The sequence below is a fragment of the Rattus norvegicus genome, chromosome 20, assembly GCF_021556685.1.
Source record: "Rattus norvegicus strain SHRSP/BbbUtx chromosome 20, alternate assembly SHRSP_T2T, whole genome shotgun sequence".
NCBI classification, from domain to species: Eukaryota; Metazoa; Chordata; class Mammalia; order Rodentia; family Muridae; genus Rattus; species Rattus norvegicus.
In genome coordinates this window covers 9554516-9581764 of record NC_141553.1, presented here as the reverse complement: position 1 = coordinate 9581764, position 27249 = coordinate 9554516, and the positions used below count along the sequence as shown (strand labels likewise).

General features: G+C 47.4%; 1 protein-coding gene and 1 long non-coding RNA gene across 2 annotated transcripts in view; one reads left to right on the top strand and one right to left on the bottom strand.

Moving 5' to 3' along the window:
* Positions 1 to 27249, bottom strand: part of Dnah8 (dynein, axonemal, heavy chain 8) — a 256161-nt gene that overhangs the window by 128764 nt on the left and 100148 nt on the right. The window contains 16 exon segments of the mRNA NM_001427092.1: positions 302 to 444; positions 3013 to 3250; positions 3739 to 3879; positions 4221 to 4462; positions 4589 to 4835; positions 6303 to 6464; positions 8283 to 8417; positions 9602 to 9709; positions 9948 to 10034; positions 11503 to 11690; positions 13806 to 13984; positions 15212 to 15384; positions 20655 to 20879; positions 23125 to 23286; positions 24677 to 24781; positions 25798 to 25900. Coding sequence (NP_001414021.1) covers positions 302 to 444; positions 3013 to 3250; positions 3739 to 3879; positions 4221 to 4462; positions 4589 to 4835; positions 6303 to 6464; positions 8283 to 8417; positions 9602 to 9709; positions 9948 to 10034; positions 11503 to 11690; positions 13806 to 13984; positions 15212 to 15384; positions 20655 to 20879; positions 23125 to 23286; positions 24677 to 24781; positions 25798 to 25900 — 2638 coding nt within the window.
* Positions 3507 to 19271, top strand: LOC120098982 (uncharacterized). The gene is made up of 5 exons (XR_015645647.1): positions 3507 to 3859; positions 4620 to 4894; positions 16220 to 16364; positions 16728 to 16971; positions 18289 to 19271. It is a non-coding gene; the product is annotated as an uncharacterized LOC120098982 (long non-coding RNA).

Sequence of the window (27249 nt, the reverse complement as noted above, 5' to 3'; positions counted from 1 at the left end):
TTTAAAGGAATAAACGCACACAGCCATGCTTAGATGCTGGGAGAGAATATGGATGCCTATTTGCAGACCCACTGGGGTATGGAAGAGAGTCTGGAAGGCCATACCCACATCCTTCATCCAGCCCAGGGGAGACCGAGAGGAAGAGCAGGTCTTGGAACCTGGAGCGGCTGACAGAGTCTCTCTCCCCGGCAACATGCCCTCCGGGCCCTTGTGTTAGGATTTGGGTTCTCTGTCTGTGGTGTGTGAATGCAAACACGTTCCTCACGAGGTCGGGGGTGGGGAGGGTGGGGGGGACACTCACTTTATGTTGTTTCGCGATGGTGTCTATCAAGAAATTGGTCCTGATGTTGTCCACATTTGGAACCAAGATGGATGAGTACTCTGGAATGCTGTCCGTCGGATAGAAGTATGGCTGAAGTCTCTTGTTCCAATGTTCCCAGTCACCTACGTGGCAGGTTTGAATTCCGTCTTAGTCAAAGCGTGTCCCTCGATGGTTACGTTATAAGACAGGGACAGTCGCTCAGATCATGCAAAAAAATGAGAATGCTTTCCCGAGGCACTGATAAATTTATTTATCTAATGCCCCCCGCCCCTTTCCTTCTTGCCGGCTCTCACATCATCCCGGATCAGTCCTGGGGGCGAAACTGAGGCCCCCTCACTTGCGTGGTAAACTGAGGCCTGCCTCGGTTTGTAAACTGTCCATTATTGCTGACTGAACTCATCTTCCAGCTCCCCAATGGTAATTTATATCTCCTTATGTTTTTAACCCTGATACCAATAATGGGCTTATCATGTTCATTGATCTTTACAAAGAACTACCATTCGGCTTCACCCTTTTCCCATTCTAGCCTCTATTTCATTGACTTCTGTTTTAACCGTCCCCCTTTCTTCTGTGTACTTTGGGATTAACTGAAGCCTGCATTCTTTCGAGATGGAAACACGGATTGCTACAAAGTCTCTCTGTCCTGAAGGTTTCGCAGTCTACGGTGTTACTGTAAATGGTTCTCTGATCTTGAAAAAAGACAAACTCTGCTTATTTAGAATGGGCTGTTCCACAACCGTCAGCTAAGTACAAAGGCAAGGACCCTGTACCTCGCTGGAATCGCCCATCTACCTCGTAGCGTTAGTTCAATGCGTCGACCATTGCTGTTTCGCTGTTGGTGGGTTTGTCTTCCGGTTCACGTTCTCCTGTGGCTCCTCCTCCCTGCGTAGCTTCCTGTTGAAGCTCTGACCCAGGGGCCTCCTCCAAATCGACCCCTTCCCACTCTGATGAGACGGGCAGTTCAAGCGGGGTTTCCCTAAGTGCCCATTGGAAGCCTCCTTCCCTCGTGACCGGGTTCCCTCGTGACCGGGTTCCCTCCTGCCTTTGCCCAGGGTCTAAAGGACACGGTTCCATATACTGCGTTCCATTTACTGATGCTAGAGGATCAAGGCAGACTCCATCGGGCCTGGAAGCAGGGACTTCCAAATCTAAGAATGGAGTCTCTCCAAAAGTGCTGGCGTCCAGTGAAAACAAGAACTGACACATACACACGCACGCACGCACACACACACACACACACACGTACACATCTATACATGTATATACATATATACATACATATATGTCTATACATATATATACACTATATACATACCATATACACAGACACATAAAAACATACATATACACACAAAAACATACATAAATTCAGAGGCACAGACACACATAGGTTCAAACACACACACACACACACACACACACAGATGAGCTAACAGCCTGAGAGCGCTTAAGGAGGCACAAGGTATATAAAGCACTTTGGTCTACTTTGTGGGCACAGACGCTTGGGCGTATAAATTTCATCGTTTCGTATCGATGGTCTAATGTACCATTTAGAGTGGTAAGACTGGAGAGGGCCCACGGGATGGCTCAGCAGCTGGAGGGGCTTCCAACCAAGTCTGACAACTTAAGCTCGGACCCTGGCACCACACAGTGGGAGGAGGGAGCCAACTGCCACAAGTCGTCCTCGGACCTGTACCCTTGCACAGTGACACAATCCCTCCCAATACCCCGTCCCATCGGCAGGGCTCTCCCGCCCTCAAAGGTGCCAAGGAAACTCAGAAGTTCACCCGGCCCTGTGCGGCGTCTGGGGGGTACAGCTGCCCGGCAGCAGCTCTGGTTAGAGAGCGAGGGAATCTTTTTCATAACGACCCTGTGAACAAGCCCTCTGAATGATAGTCCCCTCTCCCCCGTTCCCGCTCCCTCAGCCCTCTGGAGGTTCTCAGAGACACACAACCAGTTACTCCTCAACTAGGAGTCAGCTGCGGCCCTCGTGCTAAATCTTCTGCTTACACGATTCTTTTTCACTCCTGGTTTCCCTCCCGTCCTATTTCTCCCTTTAATGTAGCCACACAGAAATACCTTTGCTGCCCTGGGGGGTTTGGGGTAGCAGCAGAGGTAAACATAAGAGCCAGGGAAGGAGCGTCCGCTAATAGCTTAGGAGCCATTCGAGCCTGATTCTGGACAAAAGTCTTGAGTTGAAGGGCATTTGTTTAAAGAAAAGCTGAGTAGGGGGCCTGGAGGAATGCAGTGCACAGGGCCCCGCCCACTGGGTTCACGCTATTCATGCTATTCACACTGACGTTGGCAACAGAGAGATCTCCGGACCCCCTCAGCTGTGTGTGTTTCCATGGTACCCCCTAAGCATTAGGAAGCAGGCGATGTGCCAGGGGATGTTTCTCCCAGCCGGTCTTACTTAGACCACTCCCAAGTGAAACAGTCAGAGTGGTCGCTCCCGGCACAGCTATGTAAAAATCCCGTCTCTGACTTATTTTTAAGATATCTTGGGGTTGGGGATTTAGCTCAGTGGTAGAGCGCTTGCCTAGGAAGCGCAAGGCCCTGGGTTCGATCCCCAGCTCCGAAAAAAAGAACCAAAAAAAAAAAAAAAAATGTCTTTGTCGTTATATCCCCGGGTGGCTTGGAAGTTTATATTTCCCGGTGGTTTTGTTTGAGCCGTACTTCTCTGTGCTTACCGTAGTCGGTAACGTAAAACTCATACATGGTGTGGTGGGAGTCCTTGGCTATTTCCGGCAGGTTTAACTTGCTCTCATGACCTCGCAGGAAGACTTCCAGTTTTTCTCTGCTCTCCAGTTCCAGGAGGGCTCCCAAACTCCACATCAGGCCAAACACGAACAGCTTGTGGAGATGGTCCACGGAGGAGACACCACCTTCTTCTTTGGAAGGGATTAAACCTTCCAGGAGATTGAGAGACTGCAAGAGATTTCAGATAAGATCCATTTTTATTTTATTTATTTATTTATTTTGTCTCGGTTTAAAAAAAAAAAAACGGTCAGGTTGACATTTTTTGAAGGGAGAAAACCGAGAGCAAGAGAGGGGAAGAGGAAAGAAAACGGGAATATCTCAAGACGCCGCCTGATGACTGTCCCTATAGTCCCCAGCGTTAGAGGAGAGAAGGTTTCAGACCGGCTGTGTGAACAGAAACGGAAACGGAATCGGAAATGACGCTGAGCTGGGACCCCGCCTCCTGCTGCCGAGTCTGCTTTTCCAATCTGAAAAGTAAAAGGCCTCCTCCTCTGTTGCTTCTGGCTCCAGAGTTAAGACTACCAGGTTGTGAATTCATCCCTCCTCCTCTAGGGATTTACGTCTCAGAGCCCAAATCCTCCTCTGAGGCTGTAGGAACTTCCTATCCTAGGTGCCCGTCAGGCGGCGGAGTCTCCGAGAGACTCCGAGAGTCTCACCTGCGTGATGTAATTACACTCCAGGAGCTGCATCTTGGGGATGAGGTTGAGTTTCATGTATGTGTACGCGTCTTCAAACACCTTGTCGTACAGACTCAAGAAGGCAGTGGCTTCCTGCTGGGTACGCCTCTTCAGCCATGCCTGAGGTCAAAGGGCAGCATCTGAGTACTAAGAAACCGGTCGGGCTGGGAGGGAGGGCAACTCTGTTGCCAAGCGCTCGCTTGCCTTGCAAGCTCCAAGACGTGAGTTCAAATCCTGGAACTCGCGTTAAAAAAATAAATAAATAAAACGGGTGTGCTGGCGTATGCTAATGACCCCAGCGATGGGGATGGCGGGGAGAGGAGGGGACAAAACACCCAGGGCTCTCTTCTGGCAGCCGCATGTACCCGTACACGGGGACCATGGGCACCCACGTGTGTCCACACGTAGGCAGGATGAGAAGAGAGGAGACCTGTAGACCCTTGCCCACTTCCGGTTCCCACCTGTAATATCGGCCTCCAGCTGAGAGCCGAACTGCTGATGTACACCATACCCATCCTCGACACCGTGGCGGGGGACGCGTTCTCAATGTTGTGCACCTCAAACAGCAGCTTACAGGTCGGGGCCATGGGAATGCGGTCCCCATTGGCCAGGGTGAGTGTCTTGTTGTCGTCTAGCACAGAGTTTAGGTTTTCGATCCAAATGGCATCCACGGGGCCATCTAAGATGAGGAAGATGTTTTCACCTGAAAACAAGGATGCATGGGAAGATGGATCGGTTTCTCCATCAGAAAAAAGGAGCAAGCAAATGCTCTCCCGTTGTTAATAAGCTTGCAGAGAAAGGGCAGACTGGGAGGGGCGTCCCTGCCTACCCTTTTTAGCTTTTAATGTCTTCCTCCACAGGGTGGAGAAGATCCCATCTGTCCAGTCGTTGGTGGCTGTGTCCAGCCGGCCGAACATCTGAGGCGCGGTAATCGCCTTTGGGTTCATTCGCATCTCTCTGTGGGGCCTCCCGCACTCTGTTAATGACTTCATCAGAATTGTTATGACTGTCGTCTTCCCGGAACCACTGGGCCCGAGGGTCATCAGGCCGTGCCGTACCAGAGAGGTCTCATATAACTGCACCACCGAATGACACATTGGAAAACGCAGGTTATTAGTCTCTGGCTGTTGTTTGTGTAAGTTGGCTGAGATTTTAAAGGCTTTAAATAGCATCCAAGTGTTCTTTGTTTTACTGGATTCGGGAGGCAAAAACTAGCATCACATTTAAAAAAAAACAACATAAACGGTAACGTAATGACGGCGTGGGACTTGAATTACAGCTGGCAAGTAATTCAGGATCAGCTTTCTGCCTCGTGAGATGGGTATATGTGTGTGTGGGGGGTGGGGGGTGGGGGGTGGGTGGGGGGGTGGGTGGTGTGGTGTGTGGTGATGTCGCCCCCCGGTGGTGGAAAGCGGTAGCGCATAGCATCTCTGTAAAGTTCCAGGGTGACCCTGGGCCTTCTGGGTCTCCGGAGGCGCAGCTTACAAAAAGATTTTATGTGTGGAAGTGATTTATTTGGAGAGAGCCCTTGGGGGGATACAAAGAAAGGCGTGGAGATAACATTGCCAGGGATTAGAAGAGCCGAGTAAGGTGCAACGGAGGGCAGCCCCAGCAGGCAGACAAGTGTGATCCCCACAGGCCCCCACCCCCATCTGAGTCGGGGGAGCTTGGCCTTCCCATCCCCTCCCCCAGCCATCCTTCCTTGAGGGGATGGTGCTTGGGAGGGATAAGTGCTCGGGCAAGGCCTGCCCCCTGTGCCCACACACAAAGTGGCCTCCGTCCTCCACTTGCTACACACAGCAGCAGCAGACGGGAGCTGGGCACGCGGGAATGGGAGAGGGGATTTAAGGAGACATACTGAGAGCACAGCAGACAGTGGGCTGTAGACATAGCTCAGTCAGGGAGGGCTGAGGGCCCAGAGTCATGAAGCCGCTGGCTTCGGATACTCAGTATAAGGTGGTGTGCTTCTATAATCCCAGCACTCGAGACAAGCAGAAGGATCAACAGGTCAGGGCCATCCTCGACTACATAGCAAATCCTAGGCCAGCCTGGGCTATAGATCTAATATTCTCAAGCCATAACACATCTTACACTCACACATACACACACACACACACACACACACACACACACATATATGTGTGCACATGCGTACACACACACACAAGCAAAGGAGAAGACTCAGGTTCCTCAGGCTTGAGGGTGTCACCCCTGAGGTGTCAGCTGCAGGTAATACTGCCAGAGAGACAGCAAGGGACCAGCTAGGCTGTAACTCCCCAACTGTCATAGACTCTGCTTACCTAAATCAACCTTCTCAGGAGGCTTAAGGGACAGCTAGACTAAGTGACCGCCTGATTGCCGCATGACAGGGCAAAATCGTTCTTTTCTAAGAGAAACACAACCCCCTGAGGATTCGTCCCGTGGGGGACAGGGATACGGCATTTTAACTCGGTGTCAACATTCACATCCAGTAAGTGTGGTGGGGTGAGAGCTGACATCGTGACCTCTGGCAGGCACATGCCGGGGGCTTCCGGTGCCCTTACCTGCACTAATTTGAGATTCCAGGGTGGGTGGTTAATCAGACCTTCTAGGTTAACCTGGTTGTCCACCGCGGCCTGCAGTTCCGCATAAGTATTGCTGTCCAGTTGTAAACCCGGAAACAGGTCGTTGATCAAGCTGAGGAACAAGGGCTCATCTTCATCAACCTAGGAGGGCAGACATGGACACACACATACCCGGTCAGCAACCGTCTGTCAGCCAAGCAGGATTCACCCAACAGTGGCTGGAAGTCTCCACTGGAACAGAGTCCTACATTTTTTTTTTTTTTTGAGCTGAGGACTGAACCCAGGGCCTTGCACTTGTTAGGCAAGCACTCTACCACTGAGCTAAATCCTCAACCCCCCTACCTTTATTTTTAAGGCATAGGTTTGAGTAAGCTGACCCCACCCCCATCACCACCAACACTTTGTTTGCTATGTCTTTAATACACAGATTGCTGTATTCCCAACTTCCAGTCCCTTCTCAATTTCTTCTATCCTCTGGAGCTCCCTCCGGTACTTTTTACTTTATGACTTATTTTTATTTATACAGATCTGTGTCTGTGTGTGGATGTGTGCACCTGAGTGCAGTAACCCACGGACGCCAGGAGAGGGCATGGGGTCCGCCCGGAGATGGAGTTAGCAGTTTTGGGCCCCTGGCATGGGTGCTAGAAACTGAACTCAGACCCATTGGAAGAGCAGAAGTGCTTGTAATCACTGAGTACTCCACCCCCAAAGACAGACAGACAGACAGACAGACACACACACACACACACACATACTTGACATTTATACTCACACATAGTCACACACACATTTACACATATACACACTCACATACGTGTACACAAAAATACACACACAGAGACACACTCATACACACACTCACACATTTACACACACACACATACAGACTCATACATACACACCCATACATGCACTCAAACACTCACGAAGACACACATACACACTTGAAACTTACACTCACACACTCACAGTCACACACACATTTACACATATACACACACTCACATACATGCACACATACATACATACACATACTCACAGAGACAGACTCACAGAGAGACAGACACACACACACACATACTTGACATACTCACACATAGTCACACACACATTTACACATATACACACTCACATATGTGTACACAAAAATACACACACTCACAGAGACACACTCATACACACACTCACATTTACACACACACACATACAGACTCATACATACACACCCATACATGCACTCAGAGAGACAAACACTCACAAAGACACACATACACACTTGAAACTTATACTCACACACTCACAGTCACACACACATTTACACATATACACACACTCACATACATGCACACATACATACATACACATACTCACAGAGAGACAGACTCACAGAGCGACAGACACACTCATACAAATACACACACACACACACACACACACACACACACACACAGTATAGACTTCTCATAGTTCCTTGCCAAGCGTTGACAACCTGAGTTCTAGAACTGGGAGCCACCTGCAGGAAGAAAAACCAACTCCTCAAACTTGTCATCTGACCTCCACACTCACGGATGTGACACTCCACGCGTGCACGTGCGTGTACTCATACAACGATGCGGGTTTTAATTTTTAAGGGGGCTGGAGAGATGGCTCAGTGGTTAAGAGCCCTGGTTGCTCTCGCAGAGGACCATGGCGGTCAGTGACTCACAACCAACTACAACTCTAGTTCCTCCGGCAACTCATGCACATACATGGTACACAGACAAACATGTATGCAGGGGGAAAAAATGATATACCATAAATAAGAATTTTAAATTCAAAAACAATTTTAAGGTAAACTGGACCTGGAAATTGGGGCAGAAGGCCTCCCCCGGAGGCCCTGGATTACCATTCACAACCAACAGGAGAGGCACGTTCGTTGTGTGCCATCGAAATGCACCCATGATCTGAGTCGGTATTTACCAGTTTGGAAAGGTTCATGTCTCGTAGTCCTCTCATGACCGTGCTTAGCTCACTGTCTTCTGGCCGTGCTCTTTTCTGAGATCCAAGGGTCCTCAATACAGACAGGATATTTCTCAGTCCGAAGTCATAGTGGACCTAGGACAGGGGGAGAGGGAGCAAAGATACGTCACTGAAAACGTCCAGGCTGGTGTTGTGGAATGGCCACGCTGGGACGTGTTGACAGCTCCATTCATCTTCCTTCCCTTTGAGTGAGGAAAGGGATCGTTCTGTCAGGAAAAAAACAAAAAAACAGCCGGGTGACATTACAGGATTCAAACCTCAGAATAAGATGGCTGGGTGCAGTCTGAAGGGCAGGCAATAGATTTTAAACGCAGAGCCTGTAAGTTACCCGTTGACAATTCCATTTATGAGGCATCCTTGAACTAATGTCTCGGACAGAGCGAAGGACGGGTGGCTTTGACAGCAGAGCCATTTGGGAGAGGGAAAGACGAGAGTGCAAAGGCGTGGCGGAAGGGAACCTTGTAGTATGTAAGTGCGGTGTTGACTGTGGTGGGGGCTACATTAATCTTCACACGTGATATAAACACACACGCGCACACACACTAGGAGAGCACGTACAATTGACAAAGCTCTTGAGTTGTATTGCTATTCTCTAGCTAAAAGATGTCAATACTGGAGGGAGCGGGTGAAGGGTACACACATACAACACACACACACACACACACACACACACACGTAGACACACATAATTAATCTAAAAATCTTTTTTTTAAATACCCACAAGAAAGAGAATCATTTATCTTGTGATACAGGGACTTGTCTATTTATATCTACAACAATTAAACTTCCTGGGCATCCCCCCACCCCCCAGTTCCTGAGAACCTCCAAGTATCCCTGTATTAAAACATTTTAAAACAGGTACCCAGTGAGTCGAGTTCACCGTGCGTTTATTTAGGAGTGGCTCCTGGCGTTCGGTTAATCTCGCTGACTAGCATCTATCGAGGTAAAACAGCAAAGTTAAAACCTAGACTCAGGAGCTGGAAAGGCAGTTCAGGGGTTGAGAGGGTGCAGTGCCCTTGGGGAGGACCCAAGTTCCGCCCCAGGACCGGAGTTCAGTTCCGGGGACACATCCGCGGCAGCTGCCCACCAATCAGCTGCAAGTCTGACTCGGATGGATGAATCGGATGCCTTCCTCTTGACCCTGTGGGTACTGCACTCACAGACACAGGCCCACACGAGCTTACGCACGATTTTTTTTTTAAGAGAAATTGAAACGAAGACCTAAATTCTATACAAGGAGAATAAATATGCACTCTTACCTGTTTCGTGAGCTGCTCTTCGCAGAGTTTATAGAGAACGTAAAACTTTTGCGCCAAGATAACATTTTCAAGGAAGCCACAGCTTGCCAGCTTAACTCGCATGATGATCTGCAGGTTGGTACAGTGAGACATTTGTAAGCAGGTTCGTGGGGGGCGGGGCGGGGGGGGGGAACGAATGAAGGACGGTCTGTTATCCTTAGAAGCCCTGGTTCGGGGTTGGGGATTTAGCTCAGTGGTAGAGCGCTTGCCTAGGAAGCACAAGGCCCTGGGTTCAGTCCCCAGCTTCGAAAAAAAGAACCAAAAAAAAAGGGGAAAAAAAAAAAAAAAAAGAAGCCCTGGTTCATACCTGCCTATCAGGAACCATCATCGCAACTGTTCTAAACTGGATTTTTAAGTTTTCGGGCAGTTCCTGGCGCCCAGCGTATCCGGGGTTCTAGGAGTTGAGATATATTTGATTATTTGTTCCGTTTTTATTTCCCAGACATAAATGCATTTCAGCCCCCCCAATTCATATTCCGAGGCCATACACAGAAACATTAGGTTTGTAAAAATGCCCTTGGGGTCTCAAAAATGTATACTGGTCCATTTGATCTAGTACGTTTTTTTTTTTCTTTCTTTCTTTTTTTTCGGAGCTGGGGACCGAACCCAGGGCCTTGTGCTTGCTAGGCAAGCGCTCTACCATTGAGCTAAATCCCCAACCCCTGATTTAGTATGTTTTTATTATGTATTTGATGTAATTTCACATCATACCTTTTTAAAATACACCTCATTTTCAATTCATGATCAAAGTTGCACACAGTTTTACACAGCAAAAAAAAAAAAAAAGTGTAAGCACCTGTGTGTCTGCTGGTTTAAAACATGGAGCAGGGCTGATAAATAGACCCAAGCAACTACAATCTAAAATATGTTATTAAAAGGGAGGGCCTGGAGAGACGGTTGAGTGAGTCGGAGCACTGACTGGCTGCTCTTGCAGAAAACCCGGGTTTGGTTCCCAGCACCCACATGGTGGCTTACAACCATCTGTAATGGGTAAGAGACTAAGTTTCAAAACATAAGATTAGGGTTGGGGATTTAGCTCAGTGGTAGAGCGCTTGCCTAGCAAGCACAAGGCACTGGGTTCGGTCCCCAGCTCTGAAAAAAAGAAAGGAAAAAAAAAAAAACCATAAGATTATCAACACAGAAAGACTCGATATTGACCTTTGGCCTCCACATACCCATACATGGGTGCACATGCAAGTGTGTGTGTGTATGTGTGTGTGTGTGTGTGTGTGTGTGTGTGTGTGTCCACACGCGCGGGCACCCACCTGCATGCATTACACACACATGCATACACACAGACACAAATGCATAGACACACATGCACAGAAACGCATACACACGTACACACACACACACACACACACACGGCACAATAGCTAGTTTCTCTTACTGGCTGTGCGATTTGAGCCTGCAGTATCTCAGCTATGAGATGATACTCAGAGGATACCGCAGCTCTAGGATGACATAGTGGGCATCTGTGTTCCGTCCTTGCTCTTTGATAATCGCGCTCACCCTCCAGTCCCCATTGTGGGTAGGTGTAGTTTGTCCCAGGAGAACTAGATATGTCCTTTCTAGACAGAAACTCCAAGCCAGGCATGATGGTTTTCTTTGCTATAGCAGCAGGCAACCTATAAACCTCAGCTCCGAGGAATTCAACGCCCCCTTCTGGCCTCAACAGGCACCTACACTCACATGCGTGCACACACACACACACACACACATAATCTAAAAATCTTTTAAATACCCACAAGAAAGAGAGAATCCATGACTTCTGGCTCGTTTATCCTGTGATACAGGGACTTGTCTATTTATATCTACAACAATTAAACTCTCCAACTTGCGCTTAAAACCCGTGTTCTCACCATGGTTAGGAAGATTCCGAATTCTGGATTTAAGTCCACGCAATCGCCGTCTGAGAAGATGAACTGTTTTTTCCTCTCTTTCCTCGCTGTCAGAACTATGTAAATTTGTTGGGCCGCCACAGATAAAACAGGCAATTCAATTCTGTTGAACTCATCAAAGCAACCCCAGGAACCGGACTGGGCAAGGCCTGACGGGAGAAATAGTTAATTTGCAAAGTTTCACTCTGTGAGGTACCTTCTCCACCGTGGTCGTTTCTCCAAAGTGCTCCCCAACAATTACTCCTAAATGTGATTTATGTGAGGTTTCACGCCGTGCTGTTTATTTCATCCTTGTTATGGGAGATGTTTAATTACTTGCTTATCATCACCAATCACAATGAAAGTGGGACCGTGTCAAAGGCAAAGTGCAAATGTATCACTGTGGGAGAGTGACATCACACCCCTTCTGTAAGGACCGCCTTCCGTGACGATGTCATTATGACGACCACACCCCTTCTGTAAGGATCGCCTTCCGTGACGATGTCATTATGATGATCACACCCCTTCTGTAAGGACTGCCCTCTGTTAGGTCCTCATTGTGATGACATCACACTACCTCTGTAAGGACCGCCTTCCATGAGGATGTCACACCCCCTCTGTAAGGACTGCCCTCTGTGAGGTCATCATTGTGATGACATCACACCCCCTATGTAAGGACTACCTTCTATGGGGATGGAGAGGGACAGCTCTTGAGTCTCTGGGGAAAACAGCAGACTAAAGGATACCCCATCCAATGGTCCAATCTGTCTGTTTTCTTTTATTACAGTGAGCTAAGAATGTCAGAGTGCAGGATGAGAGAGAAAATGGCTAGAGGGGTTTTTATTTATTTCTTATGAAAGCAAGCACAGAGACAGACCCGGAGGGTACAAATACTGTTCCCTGTCGATTCTCTAAGAACGGAGACCTTTCATCACCTGCAGCTGTGTGAAAAGCTTTCTTTCTTTCTCTATTATCTGCCCAATCTTCTCCTCTCCCTCTTGGGGATTCCCGTCCTGAGGCTCCGGGAAGGTTTAAATCTGTCCCTCTAACCTGCATTCTATTTTGGCATCTCAAGATTGGGTGGTTTGTTTTGTTTTTTTTTCCCCTTGTAAATCCTGGTTTCATTCTCCTTGGGTTCCTAACAGCCTTTCTCTTTAGTTGGCTGAATAGCTTAGAGTTTTGAATCTCTCTGAAGCTATTTAATTCTTGAAGTGTACGGAGTTTTCCTGTTTCCCCCTTTAACTCAGCTAAGCAATACCTTAACTCTCTTCTCTATCTCTGGCTTTCTTTCTTTATCTTTATGTGTCATTTTTTTTTCTTTTTTGCAAAAAGGCTTCATGGATCCCTCTCCCAGACTTTACCCTGAGCCCGCTCTGAGGCCAAGACTGGCTTTGAACTCCCCACACCCCACCCTCTACCCGCTGAGTAGGCTGTGAAGCATTAAGCACCACACACTGATTATGTGGTCCTGAGGATTGAGCCCAGGGCGTCCCGCAAACTGGGCAAGAACTCTGTGGTCTAAGCTGTCTCTCCAGCCCTGCAGTGTGTTTATTGTTTGTTCTGGGTACCACTCTAAGGTCCCTTGGTAATGTGGAGCTGATGGGGTTTTTACTACGTTATTTCTTAACGCAGATGCAGGTTCCTGTTTGGGCTGCTTTTGCCTCTGGTGTTTTGCAGCAAGGACGGGAGTGACAGGACAGTCACCCTTCCCGGTTCCTTCACCTTCCTTCTCTTGCCTGCCCTATCTGGGGATGTCCTTTGGCAGGGCTGCTACTTCAGAGAGCTGTGCTAAGAAGCGCTGACACTCACAGGCCCTTGTGTGTGCCTCTCCTCAGTGTTATCTGAAATCACCTCCTGCCTATCCACCTCCTAAGATTTTTCTCAAGAATTCCAAGTCTCTGATGGCCAACCTGCTTCTTGTTTTCCTGTGTTACTGTGCTTTATACAATTAAAAACAAAAACAAACAAACAAACAAACCACTTTCATTTCAGTGGGTTTTAGCCCAGCGAAGGGAAGAGTCATGTATTAATCTGTTATGAAGACGACTTCTCCCCCCGGTACTGTTTCAGGCTGTTATAAATTGATTCTGCAATCAAATTCCAATGCATTCTCAATACATACAACGCAACACAGTCCGTGGTATTGAACCACACTGAATTTAAATCCAGAGAGCCACATCCAATAAACCGCCTAGCCCCATGATGTTAGCGTCGTTTTCGATTCATATCAGAAAATACTAAGAGGCGACGGGAAAGGAACCCAATCGAAACTCTTCCACACTTGCCTTTGAAAATCCTCCCTAGGCCTCGGAAATCCATCTGGTCGGAGCAGTTGAACACAACCACATACTTGCCCAAACACCTGCCCATGTCTTTTGTGGTTTCCGTTTTACCCGTCCCGGCGGGTCCTGCTGGAGCACCGCCCATGTTCATTCCAAGCGCCTGAGCCAGCGTGATGTAGCATCTGCAACCCAGGAAAGAATGGGTCTGAGGGCTCAGAAGTGGGCAACCAAACCAGAGGGGCGGAGGGGAGGGGCAGGGGGAGGGAAACCAAACAAGGGGGAGGGGCGGGGAGGGAAACCAAACAAGAGGAGTGGAGGGAGGGGCGGGGGAGGGAAACCAAACCAGGGGGAGGGGCAGGGGGAGGGAAAACAAACAAGAGGGACAGGGGAGGGGCTAGAGGAGGGGTTGGGGAGGGAAACCGAACAAGGGGGAAGGGCGAGGAAACCGAGAGAAAGCTGAGAACACAAAAGGGTCCTGTGGTAGTTTTATCTGGAAGCGGACTCAATTAACATGGCAGGACATCCTCCAACACCCAGTTTCAGTCAATGCTACAGACATTTAGTAAGCGATTTCTGTGTGCAGTATATTGAACGGACTGTGGTGGCATATAGAAAGACGGAAGAGATCCATACCTTGCCTGGAGGCAGGACCTGTCATTAGCTGAGGTAGACTCCGCCAAGAGACTTGGTTCAGTTCCCACGGCTGGGAAACTGGGAGGCCAGCAGCCTGTGGTGCTGCACTCCCACAATACCCAGGAGGCAGAGGCAGGGGGATCGTCCCAGTTTAAAGCCCAGTCTGGGATACATAACGAATGTCATGCCAGCCAGGGCTAAAAAGTGAGACTTTGTCTCCAAAAAAACAAAACCAAAAAAGCAGTGTAGAGTGTGATAGCCCCTGCCTTCTATCTCAGCACCCTGGAGGTGGAGGCAGGGGGATTGCTGAGAGTTCCAGGTCAGTCTAGTCTATACATGTGTCAGATCAGAGTCTCAAAAAAAAAAAAAAAAAAAAAAAAAAAAGTAAAAGAATAAAACTCAACAAAAACCTAAAATACAGGAGACTAAATTAAATGCTCTCAAAGGCACTTTTCCTTTCTTGAAACGTTATTAACTTCCTTTATGGTTTCTGGGCATTTTTCCCCCTCTCACAATCTAAAATCATTATTGAATTACTCACAGCAAACATTCAATCTTGCTTTTACTCTCTCATCCGTTTCTACCTCATAAAACATTAATGCATATGCTCTTGTAAGCAGCCACAAGGATTATTTCGTTGTTTGGCTGCCTCTGATGACCACACTGACCAGAGAGGACGGCAGCGGGCGTTCGTGAATGTTTCAAGTGGGGCTTTGAAGGCCGTCTAAGCGCGTCGCTTAATCACCAAGTGGGACCCCACGCACGGGGTTCCCTACCTATCTGTTAACGGGGTGATCACGAGGCGATCCGTGCATCCCAGAAATTCATTTTGGTAGTTGAAGTCAACATCTGTGATGGACACCACGGTCTGATCCAGATCCTCTTTGAAATAAAATCTGCTCTGCTTCAACCACTCAAAGTCAGTCACCGACTTGATGTGCATTTTTACCTGGAAGACAGGGAGCCGGGGAAAGTTACAGCCTGAGTCTCGATAGCCTGAAACATAAGCCTGTGGGATTTGGGGGGGTATAGAGTCGCGCATTCACGAGCAGGTTAGTCTCCACTTAACAGTAGTTCTTGCCCTCTTTGCTGAAATTACACTAAGTGAACACAGATATGATGGTGCCTGCTTTCTGGAGCTTACCCAAAATGTGGGGTTGGGGTAAAGTCACGACATTTCAATGAAATACAAACCGCACTATAAAGAAAGTCAGGAGAGTGGCTCAGCAGTTAGAACTTGTTGCTTTTGCACAGGACCCAGGTTCGGTTCCCAGCACCCACAAGGTGGCTCACCTCTACAGTAACTCCAGTCCCCAGGCCTCTGGCTCCCTCTTCTGGCCTCCATGGGCACTGCATGCATGTGGTGCACATGCATGCATTCAGGTGCATAAAAAGTAAAATACAATTTACAAAGAAAAAAATGCAAAGCCAATGGAAATACGTAGAGATGGGACCTAACCTGGTCTAGGAATTCAGGGTGGGGGAGTACTTGGAGAAAAAAACATATCTGAACAAAAACCTGGCTAAACAAATAGAAATCAGGCAGGGAAAGAAAAGGCATCGGCCCAGATCTACATACCATATTCGACAAGTGAGAGATGTTCAGTATTACTGAGGCTTGGGACTTAAAGAATAGGGTGTATGTTGGGGCCTCAAAGGGTCCTGGGAAGAGTCTGGGAGATTCTCTCTATAGCAATTAGAAGCCACGGAAGTGATAAACAAGGAAGGAGTGGGTGTATTGTGTACATGTCTCTCTGACTGCTGTTTGCCTTCCAATCTGACAGGCCTTCGGCATGTTCCTGTGAGGCAATAAACGCCAGGTTCTCCCCACCATGGAACTTCAGAAACTGGTCCATCAAAAGAGACAGAAAGCAAGAGAACACTTTCAGGAACCCACCACATTCTGAGGCACCTCCTGACTTTCCCCTGGTAAAGCCTTGAAAACCTCGGTACTCCCACGCGAGAAACCGACCCCTGAGTCAAGTTCCAGGGGCTCTGACTCCCTCTTCTGGCCTCTGTGGGTATTGCAGGCGAATCAAGATCCGGGGGCTCTGACTCCCTCTTCTTGTCTCTGTGGGTATTGCAGGCGCATGGTGCAGATACGCACACGCAGGCAAACACTCATTCTGACGTGTTGCTCTCATGCCCACGGGGTCACTTCCAAGTCACTCAAGATGGACTAGAAATTTGGACTTCTGAAAATATCTACAGTGTTTGGGTGCCCACCTTGCAGGATATCCCTTTATCTGTGTCTCCCTACGCCCTGTCATTTACAGTCCCCCTGTTTTGCAGCGTGAACGTGCTTTCCCCGCCAGCTAAGGATGCCGACTTCCTATCGACCACTGCTTGCATTCACCGAGCACTGCTTGCATTCACCGTGTCAAGCGGGCTGCTCTTGGATGACACAGCCTGGATCCAGCCCCAGAGACCGTGTTCCCTGACTCAAGAGCCACAGTCACTGAGCCAGCCGGGAACTTGTGACAACCTCTAAAGATTCGAAGAATGAGGTGGGGGAAGGCGAGGACAGCCAATGCAGGTATCAAATTCTGACTGCCTAGAATCACAGATTGTAAGGACTGGACAAATAGGAGGTGCGCGTGCACGTTGGCCATGGGACACAGTTAAGGTAGGATGCAAACCGACTCTGAGGTCAGGCGTGAAGAAGACACAAGGAAAACGGTTTCCCAGTACTGTGCTCCTGTTTTGTTTTGCTTGCGGGCTTCTGTGTCTGTGGTGCTGGGGAGTGAACCTGGGGAATCCTTAGGCTAAACAAACGTTCTACCACTGAGCTCAATTCCCAGCCCTGAGTAGTTTCTTGCCTTTATTCATTCTGTATAGAGTAAGGCTTTCCTTGGCGCCTATCTTTCCAAGTAAATTTCTGCCACGGGGCTTCTATATCAGCCAGGGGTGTCTGAGCACTCGTGTTAGTGAGCTCACAGCAGATACAAAGACGGATTTCCACACCAGCATTGCTGAAGTGAACTTCCTTGAATGTCAAAACACAAGTGAGTCCGCAGAGACCAAAACGAAATGCCAAACTGAGATTAGTTTGATCTGGGGAAAACCTGACTGTGGGTTATCTCCTACTTTTAAAAATACATTTAGTGGGGTTGGGGATTTAGCTCAGTGGTAGAGCGCTTGCCTAGGAAGCGCAAGGCCCTGGGTTCGGTCCCCAGCTCCGAAAAAAAGAGCCAAAAAAAAAAAAATACATTTAGTGTGTGTGTGTGTGTGTGTGTGTGTGTGCATTCATGATGGAGGGGTTTGTACGTGCATGTGTGTGTGTATACACATGTGTGTACATGTATGTGTATTCGTGGTGGAGGGGTTTGTGGGTACATGTGTATGTATGTGTATGGGTGTGTGTGTTTGTGTGTATTCGTGGTGGAGGGGTTTGTGGGTGCATGTGTACTTATATGTGTATAGGTGTGTTTGTGTGCATTCGTAGTGGAGGGGTTTGTGGGTTTATGTGTACGTGTGTATATAGATGTGTGTGTTTGTGTGCACACCCACATGCCTGCCTGCCTGTGCACACAGGCGCCCAAAGAAGCTAGGCAAGGAATAAGATCCCTTAGAACTGAAGTCCAAAGTGGTTTTAAGCCTCCAAAGGTAGGTCTGGGGGGATTGGGGATTTAGCTCAGTGGTAGAGCGCTTGCCTAGGAAGCGCAAGGCCCTGGGTTCGGTCCCCAGCTCCAAAAAAAAGAACCAAAAAAAAAAAAAAAAAAAAAGGTAGGTCTGGGAACCGAACTCATGTCCTGTGATAGAGCAGCAAATGCCCTCAAACCCTGAACCCTTGTCCCTTTCTGGCAACCTGACATGCTTCGAGTCACTCAGGGATATGCCTCTATTCCTGCAGGTCAAGGTGGGCCAGAACTAAAGAGTTGGCGTTCTGGTAAGCTCCCAGATGAAGCTGATACACGTCGTCGGCATATACTGTCTTGGGGGACGAGACTGTAAGCGAACGCGTAGGAGAATCAATGGGCTGGCCTGATGTCCTTCAAAAACAGAGTCACCGACACATGTGACGGACACAAGCAGAGCTTTCTGTGCAAATGTGAAACAAGGGGTCCATGATCAACTTCTCTGAGCCGAACGGATTATTCGTCTGCAGTGAAGGAGAGCAATGCCCTTAAAGAGGGATCGAACCAGGTAGAAGACAGCAACAGTACACTCTGAAGCTGTCAACGGTACAGTCTGAGGCTGTCTAAAGGCAGGATATGAGCATCCCCAGGACCCTTTGTCCTGCTGGGATAGTGTGAACTGTCGATGGGACAAGCTCTAGAATCACCTGGGATAGGGGCCTCAGCCATGCCTGAGAGGGTGTCTTGATTCCAGTGAGGTGGGACAGCCTTCTCCAACTCTAATCTTCCTTAGACTATGTGCATGGAGAAAGAAGGCTGTGGTGGCTGGTTTGGATGAGAGAGGTCCCCTGTAGATCCACGTATTTGAGGGTTCATTCCCCAGCTGGGGTGCTGTTTTAAGAAGCCATGGAACCTTTAAGAAGTAGATCCCCTCTGAGTGTGCTAGGCCTGAGGTTTGGGGGTTTATAGCCTTTGCCCAACTTCCTCCTTCCTCTTCTCTCTCTCTGGCTTGCTGTGTCTGTCTCTGCCTCTCTGTCTGTCTCTCTGTCTCTCTCTCTATCTGTCTCTCTGTGTCTCTATCTCTGTCTCTCTGTCTCTCTGTATGTCTCTTCTCCTCCTCTCTCCCTTCCTCTTTCCCACTCCACCCCCCTGCTTCCTGCATGGGGACAAAATGTAATGAGCCAGCTTCCTGCCCCTCCTGCCATCCATGCCTTTATAAACCCTAACCATAAGCTGAAATAAACACTTCAATCCTTAACTTGCTCTTGGCGATGGTATTTTATTGCAGAAACAGATGTCAATGGATACAGAAGCTAAGCAGCAGCACACACCCACGGTCTTGGGTTTCCCGGTGGTGGGTGTGACACAACCAGCTGCCTCAAGTTGCTATGGCCTTGACCATCCTTGGGCTGAGAGGCTGAGCCTTGAACCATGAGCCAAAACCAAGCCTTCCTTTAGCTGGGTTTTGTCTGTTTCAATCCTAACAACAGGAACTGAAACAGAGACACTCGGGGTTCCAGCTTTGGAAGAACTTGACCTGGCCCAAAGCTGTAATTAGTACCCTATGACTCCCTACCTATAGACTCTTGGCCGAATCAAGTTCTCCTAGATGACAATGGGACAACAGCCAAGCACATCTGGGGAGGCTTGAAGTCTCCCTTTCTCAACAGGTCCACCACAGCTCCTGGCCTTGGGCCATTTGTTTAGTAGGGCAATTAATTCTTAACAAATCAACTGGTTCCTGACTTTCAAGGGGGAAAAAATGGCTTTGCATTCTCTTTTTACAGCTCCTGTGTCCTCTGCCTGTAGCCTATCTTTCCGGGTCTAATAATAATACACTTTCTAAGGCTCTTTTCTAAAGGTTATACTGTACTGAAAAATAATTGTTTTTCTGGCTTCAATTCTGTCACTGTTTCATTCTGTGTGTGTGTGTGTGTGTGTGTGTGTGTGTGTGTGTGCACGTGTGTGTCTGTGTGTCTGTGTGTCTCTGTGTTAGGTAAGTCCATTTTTAAACAGTAATTAGTAGCTAAAGTGTAAAATCCTCTGTGGAGTTCCATGGCTTCAGAACAGTCTTTCTACTGAATAGAAAGACATTGGGGAGGCACGATGAGTTTGGAAGCGGGCAGTGTTTCTCTGAGTGGCTGTGTGATGCGTTCTCTTTTTGTGTCTCTAACTGGGCGTGGCGGTGTGTGACTGAGGCAGGAGGAGTCACTGTGAGTTTGAAGCCAGCTTGGTCTACATATCAAGTTCCAGGATACCTAAGGAAACACAGTGAGACCCTGTCTCAAAATCATGTGCGAGTTCACCACAATGGAGTGATTTAAAAACAACCAGCAGCAGCAACAGAGGAAGGAGGAAGGAAGAGGAAAATGAAGAAGAAGAGAAGGAGGAGGAAGAAGAGGAGGAGGGGAAAAAGAAAAGAAACCAAATTTCTTTTAAAGACTAATGAATTAAAATACACCCATCTTGTTTGAAGTGCCCACGACACCTATGTATGTAGGTGTCGACAGTGTAAAAAGACGCATGTATGAGTGAGCTCGTGTAATCCATCACTCTGAACACGTGTAACTGCTCATTATGAGATGTAAGACTTGACTGCTTTGACAAGGCACTGGGTTGCGGGAGGAGGAGGATACTTTACCAAGTCATCAAAGATATCTCTCTGGTGCACGTGGATTGTGATCAAGGTTTCAAACTTCACTCTGTCAAACTTGGTCAGGTCATGCGTCGTCTGGCTAATCAGAGTGTTTAGAATGTCCAGAAACTTCTGGTTGGTTATGTGCATGATTTTCCTGTCATCTTTTGCGCTATTCAAAGCCTCTTCTGAATCATGTGTCCACAGCATTTGAATGCCCAGAAGCCCAACCTACAAACAGCAGACACACATGAATGGCATATACATGCTTACAACCTACAAAGAGCACAGATACATGCATAACATGCTTACAACCTACAAACAGCACAGATACATGCATAACATGCTTACAACCTACAAACAGCAGACACACATGAACGACATATACATGCTTACAACCTACAAAGAGCACAGATACATGCATAACATGCTTACAACCTACAAAGAGCACAGATACATGCATAACATGCTTACAACCTACAAACAGCAGACACACATGAACGACATATACATGCTTACAACCTACAAAGAGCACAGATACATGTATAACATGCTTACAACCTACAAACAGCACAGATACATGTATAACATGCTTACAACTTACAAACAGCAGACACATACATGACATGTACACATTTAATCCTGGTTGTCATTTATTCACATAAAGCAGATAGGATTGACTTTTTTGTAAGCTTTAAATAAAAATTTTATGTGTGTGTGTGTGTGCATGCACCATATGTGTCACAGTGTGCCTGGAAAACACACATACACTATATATACATTATATATTTATATATATACACACACACACACACATACATATATACATTATATACACACACATATACATTTATATATATATATGTGTGTGTGTATGTATATATATATATATATATATGAAGGAATACAGTCAAATATAGTAATCATTTCCAAGCAGTATAAATAGAAGTAATTTTTTTTTTTTTGGTTCTTTTTTTCGGAGCTGGGGACCGAACCCAGGGCCTTGCGCTTCCTAGGCAAGCGCTCTACCACTGAGCTAAATCCCCAACCCCAATAGAAGTAATTTTTATTCCTACTTTCGTGGTTTTCAAATTTCCTCAGATTTTTATACCAATGATCCCTCACATTTGCAATCTTTAAAATGTGTTCTGAATGAGACTGGAGATGAGGTGTCAGGCATTTTTTTTTTTAATTAACTGGATAGCAGGCAGGTTTCAGTTATTTGAAAAACTGCTTTAGGGCTGGAGAGATGGCTCAGCGGTTAAGAGCACTGACTGCTCTTCCAGAGGTCCTGAGTTCAAATCCCAGCAACCACATGGTGGCTCACAACCATCTGTAATGGGATCAGATGCCCTCTTCTGGTGTATCTGAAGACAGCTACAGTGTACTTATATATAATAAATAAGTAAATCTTTTTAAAAAAAAAACTGCTTTAAAGAAAGAACACACACACACATACACACACATACACACACACACACACACACACACACACACACACACACACACACACACAGAAATCTGGGAAGATGTCCAGCTTCCCCATCACGTCCTGCTCAAGTCCTCCACCGCTCTGAACTTGCTCCTAACTCCCGGGTCGGAGTGAGGCTTGAGAACTCCGTGCTGTGCGCTTTCCAGGGACAGAGAGAATATGCCGTCTTACTGCTAAGAAGCCTGTTTCTTCGGCTTACAAAGGAAAATGTTTTTTTAAAAAAATCTTTAACAAGAACATTAAAAATTTTCAAGGCAACTATAAAACTTTAAAACCGCAGCCTTGAAGTCATCTCTAGGGTGGAGGGCAATCCTTTGTCTGTGCTGACACCATTTGACTAATTAATGACCAATCGTTCCTCGGCTGTCCCCAAAGTATGCTCATTAATTTGGGAAGTAATTGAAGCTCGGGAAGGAGCAGGAAACATGCGACAAGATCTGGTCCCCGCCCCCTTGGGTATCTCTCCTATTTTGCGCGACTTACAAAGAGACTAAAAACTACTTTTCGTCTGTCCTGGTGAGGTTTTAATGAAAGGGGCAGTTCTTTATTCCCCATTCTAGGGTTTAATGACATTTGGCCTATCACAGGGAGCATGTGAGAGACTCGGGACAGGGGAACCATTGGCAAGGACACCCACTCCCACCTGACAAGATGGGACTCACATCATGGAAGGGAAGTAGGGTTATTCCCCGTGTGTGTCCATATCCCTGTCTGAATCCTATCTCTATACAGTGAGATACGTGTGTGTATGCACTGATGATAGTGGTCCTCCACCTTCCTAATACTGAGACCCGTTAATACAGCTCCTCGAGTTGTAGTGACACCCTGCCCCCCCATGGACGGGAGGAGAGGAGGAATGGGAAATAGGCCAGCACGGCTCGGAATGGAGCAGGAGTTTGGCAGCGACCTCCGAGTCAGTCACCAGGCTGAGCACAGGCCCTTCTCTACTTCCACATCTGCATTTTAGTAAACAGCGAGCCTCACCTGAGCAGGGAAGTGGTTCAGAAAAGGTAAGAGGAGAAAGCCAGAATCGCTGATCTGGTAGAAGGCTGACCGGATTATATTATGTAATGACGACATCTGTACTTTTAACAAGTCGAGAAGCCAAATCTCTACCGGGCCTTTGGCCATAACAGGAGTATCCAGCTTTGAAAAAAAAACAAAACACATAACCAATTCCTAATGTGGTAGTTTGGGGTTGGGGATTTAGCTCAGTGGTAGAGCGCTTGCCTAGCAAGCGCAAGGCCCTGGGTTCAGTCCCCAGCTCCGGAAAAAAAAAAACAACAACAAAAAAAAAAACCTAATGTAATTTTGCACATCACACATGATGAACCCTAGTGCTATGACACAAGATGAGCTCTTCTATAGTTCGTGTCCATTATCGACTGATTTGTGTATGTGAGCACTGTATACATGTGTATGCACAGGTGTGCTTGAATGAGTGTACCCATGCCGTGTAGTGGCTTCAGCTCTATTTGAATATTTTTAGTTCTCTCCTCTCCCATCTCACTGTGCATGTGTGTGGGATTATGTGTAAGTGTATGTATGTGTGTGTGCATGTGTGTGTGCATGTAGCATGTATGTGTGTGGATGCATGTGGTGTGTGTGTGTACATGCATATGCAGGTACATGCATGTGTGCATGTGTGCATGTACAAGTATGCATGTGTGTGCATGTGCATGTGCATCATGTGTGTATCTTTGTGCATCTGTGTGAGTGTGTGTGCATGCTTGTGTGTGCGTGTGTACATGCATGTTGCATGTGTGTGTGCACACATGTATGTGCCTGTGTGTGTGTACATGTGGTGTGTGTGCGTGTATGGGCATGTGCATGTAGATGCATGTGCATGTGTGTGCATGTACATGTGTGTGTGCATGTGCATGTGTATGCATGCACATATATGTCCCTGTGTGTGAGAGCTAGTGGCATGTGTGTGTACATGCATGTGCGTGTGTGTATATGTGTGCACATGTGCGCTGTGTTCATGCATATACGTGTGTGTACTTGTGAGCATGCACATGTGCGTGTGCATATGTGTGCATGTGTGTGTGTATGTCTGTATGCATCTGTGTGTGCTTGTGTGTCTGTGCACCCAGTGAATGTGCAAGCCCAAGGAAGCCAGAAGAAGTTGTCAGGTCTCCTGGAACTGTGGTTATAGGTGAGTGTTAGCCACCATGTGGGTACTGGGAACCAACATCAGATCTTCTGGAAGAGCAGCCAGCACTCTTAACCACTGAGCCATCGCTCCAGCTCCCTATGCAAAATATTGAAAGGCACAGGTAAAAATGAGCTAAAATCGTGATCAGAAGGGACTACAGAGATCGTGTAGTCTAAATGCCAATGTAACTGGTGATAAAATGAGTCTTAGAGAAGTTAAATGATTTATCTATCTACATTAATTCCTAGCAAGGCTGGAGCTACAGAATTCGAACCCAAGGTTACTCACCCTACTCCCCAAACCCTTATCTTTCAAAAGTAAACTGCTTTCTCCTCAACCTCAGGGAAGTCCTACTAACAAGGTTTTTAGGTAAATTACCATGATTTTTTCTCCTTCTCTCGATATAACGGCCGTCATCCGATCATAGTCTTTAGGATGAAATGTCACCTCATTGATGTTGTCAGACACTGCAGGGAGGTGTGGCTGCAAGAGACACAAGGCAACGCCAACACATCATACATGGGACCAAATGCCTAAGCTACTGAGGTGCTGTTTAAAGCCTTGGTAGGGGCTTGAGAGAGAGCTCAGCAGCTAGGAGCTATCCTGTCCTTCCACAGGACCCAACATCACTTCCCAGCATTCATATTGACCTGCAACTCCAACTTCCGGGGACTCTGGTGCCCTCTTCTGGCCTCCAAGGATACTGCACTCATGTGCATATAACACAGACACAAAAATATAAAGTATTTTTTTTTAATCCTATAGGATACTGTCCTCCAGCAAAGTTGCTTCTTGTACCAGCTCATTGGCCATCCCTTTCTGCCCTCCAGATGGAGACTGAACCATATCATCCCTGCCTGTTTCCCTGCTGGGCCCAGATCCCTCTCTCTTTTCCTCTCAACTCTGTGCGACTCCATTTACAACTCCCAGGTGTCACAGGTAAGGAACATGATTGGCCAGAAAACCAAGAGCCAGGCAATTAGTGAACGGTGACTGTTAGCACTCCATCTCCCCACTGGACTGTGTGAGGTCAGTAGGCCCTGCAAACATACAGAGTAGTAAAATGATAAAATGTCCTTTGTAGGTATATAGGTAAGCATGAATTTCATGTGTGTGCATGTGTGCTGTAGGGGGTGCACAGAACGTTACAGGTCACTCCCTAAACACCGCCTTACTGGTTTTGTGAACAAGGGGGGCTGGAACTTACTGAGTCAACTAGGCTAACTAGCCAGAGAACCCTAGAGGTCTACCTGTCTCTGCCTCCTTGGTGCTGGCATGCACCACTGTGTCCCGGACAATTTTTTTAATGTAGTTTGGGGGATTGAACTTGGGTCCTCACATCTGTTTAGCAATGGAGTCACCTCTCAGCTGTACTGTCAGGGCTTCTGAGTCTCAGCCGTCCTGTCTTGTACCGCAAAGAAGTTAATGTTGTTTCTCCGTTCTTGATTGTATGCCCCCCACGGACAGGGAGACTTGACCCTTGGATGTGGGCGTTGTACCTGAATGGTATGGGAGTCGCTGGCCTGTCCAAGGATTTCCAGCAGAACGGGATCGGAGACAAAGAAGAATCTTGGAAACAGCAGTCGTTTCTTTTCCAGATACCTTCAAAGGAGTCAAGAGTGTCTCACCAGGTGATTCCTTTGGGTGTGTGTGTGTGTGTGTGTGTGTGTGTGTGTGTATACGCGCGCACTTCTTTGTTTTGGCCAGTAAGAGACTAGCAAACACCAACAGGCATTTCTCACCGGCCTCTAGGATATCTGGTGACAAAGTCCCAGAGAAAGGCATCTGCGGGACACAGGGGGTCTTGACAATGATAAAGGGGGGAGTAGGGGCTCCTCTCTTTCATTTGTCACCATCTTCCTTCTCAGGGAGCCTCCCATGAATGGGCACTACATGGTTTAAATCTGGGGTAAATTACTTTGAGAATGTTACAGAGGACACCTAGCCATGATGTTGGAATGGAGGGATAGACCTGGATGAACTGGGACATGTCAACACCATATTTTAACTAGAAACTAAGAACGGATGCCATTGTAACTTTTTTTTTTTTTTTTTTGGTTCTTTTTTTCGGAGCTGGGGACCGAACCCAGGGCCTTGCGCTTCCTAGGTAAGCGCTCTACCATTGAGCTAAATCCCCAGCCCCAACCATTGTAACTTTTAACAGCCTCAAAAACGTCTTTGAGGGGAGAGAAGGATCCATGTGTTTGTCTGGCCAGCCCTCCTCTAACTGCACACCCCTGCTCCATGCCCAAACTGGGCTCAGCATAGTCCCCTAAAAGACACCCTGACACCTGTAAATGTGACTTTATCAGGAAGGGTGATCTCTGAGGATATAATGAATTCAAAGATCTTTCTTTAAAAGAGAGAACTTTTGTGTTTGTGTCTGTCCCATGATCCCAAGGAAACAGTGTCCTATATGCAGGTGAGCCAACCCCAAGACCCACTCTTGTGAAGACACACTCATCGGGGTTATGACAAAAGCCCCAGAAGCCCCAGAGCCACCACAGTTCTGTCACAGGCTCCAGAGGGGAAAAAAATTATGTGTGTGTGTGTGTGCATGTGTGTGTATGTGTTTGTGTGTGTGCATGTGTGTGTGTGGTGTGTGCGTGTGTGTATGTGTTTGTGTGTGTGCGCATGTGTGTGTTGTGTGTGCACATGTGTGTGTGGTGTGTGTGTGCATGTGTGTGTGGTGTGTGTGCATGTGTGTGTGGTGTGTGTGCATGTGTGTATGTGTTTGTGTGTGTGCATGTGTGCACATGTGTGTGTGTGGTGTGTGTGCATATGTGTGTGTGCATGTATGTATATGTGTGTGTATGTGTTTGTGTGTGTGTGTGTGTGTGTTGTGTTTGTTTCAAGCCATCAGACTGTGGTGACTGGCACCATAGCCCTAGGAAGTTAATTCGGTGCCTCAGCCCGCCCATTCCATGTCCTTACTGGAAAATTGAATTTAT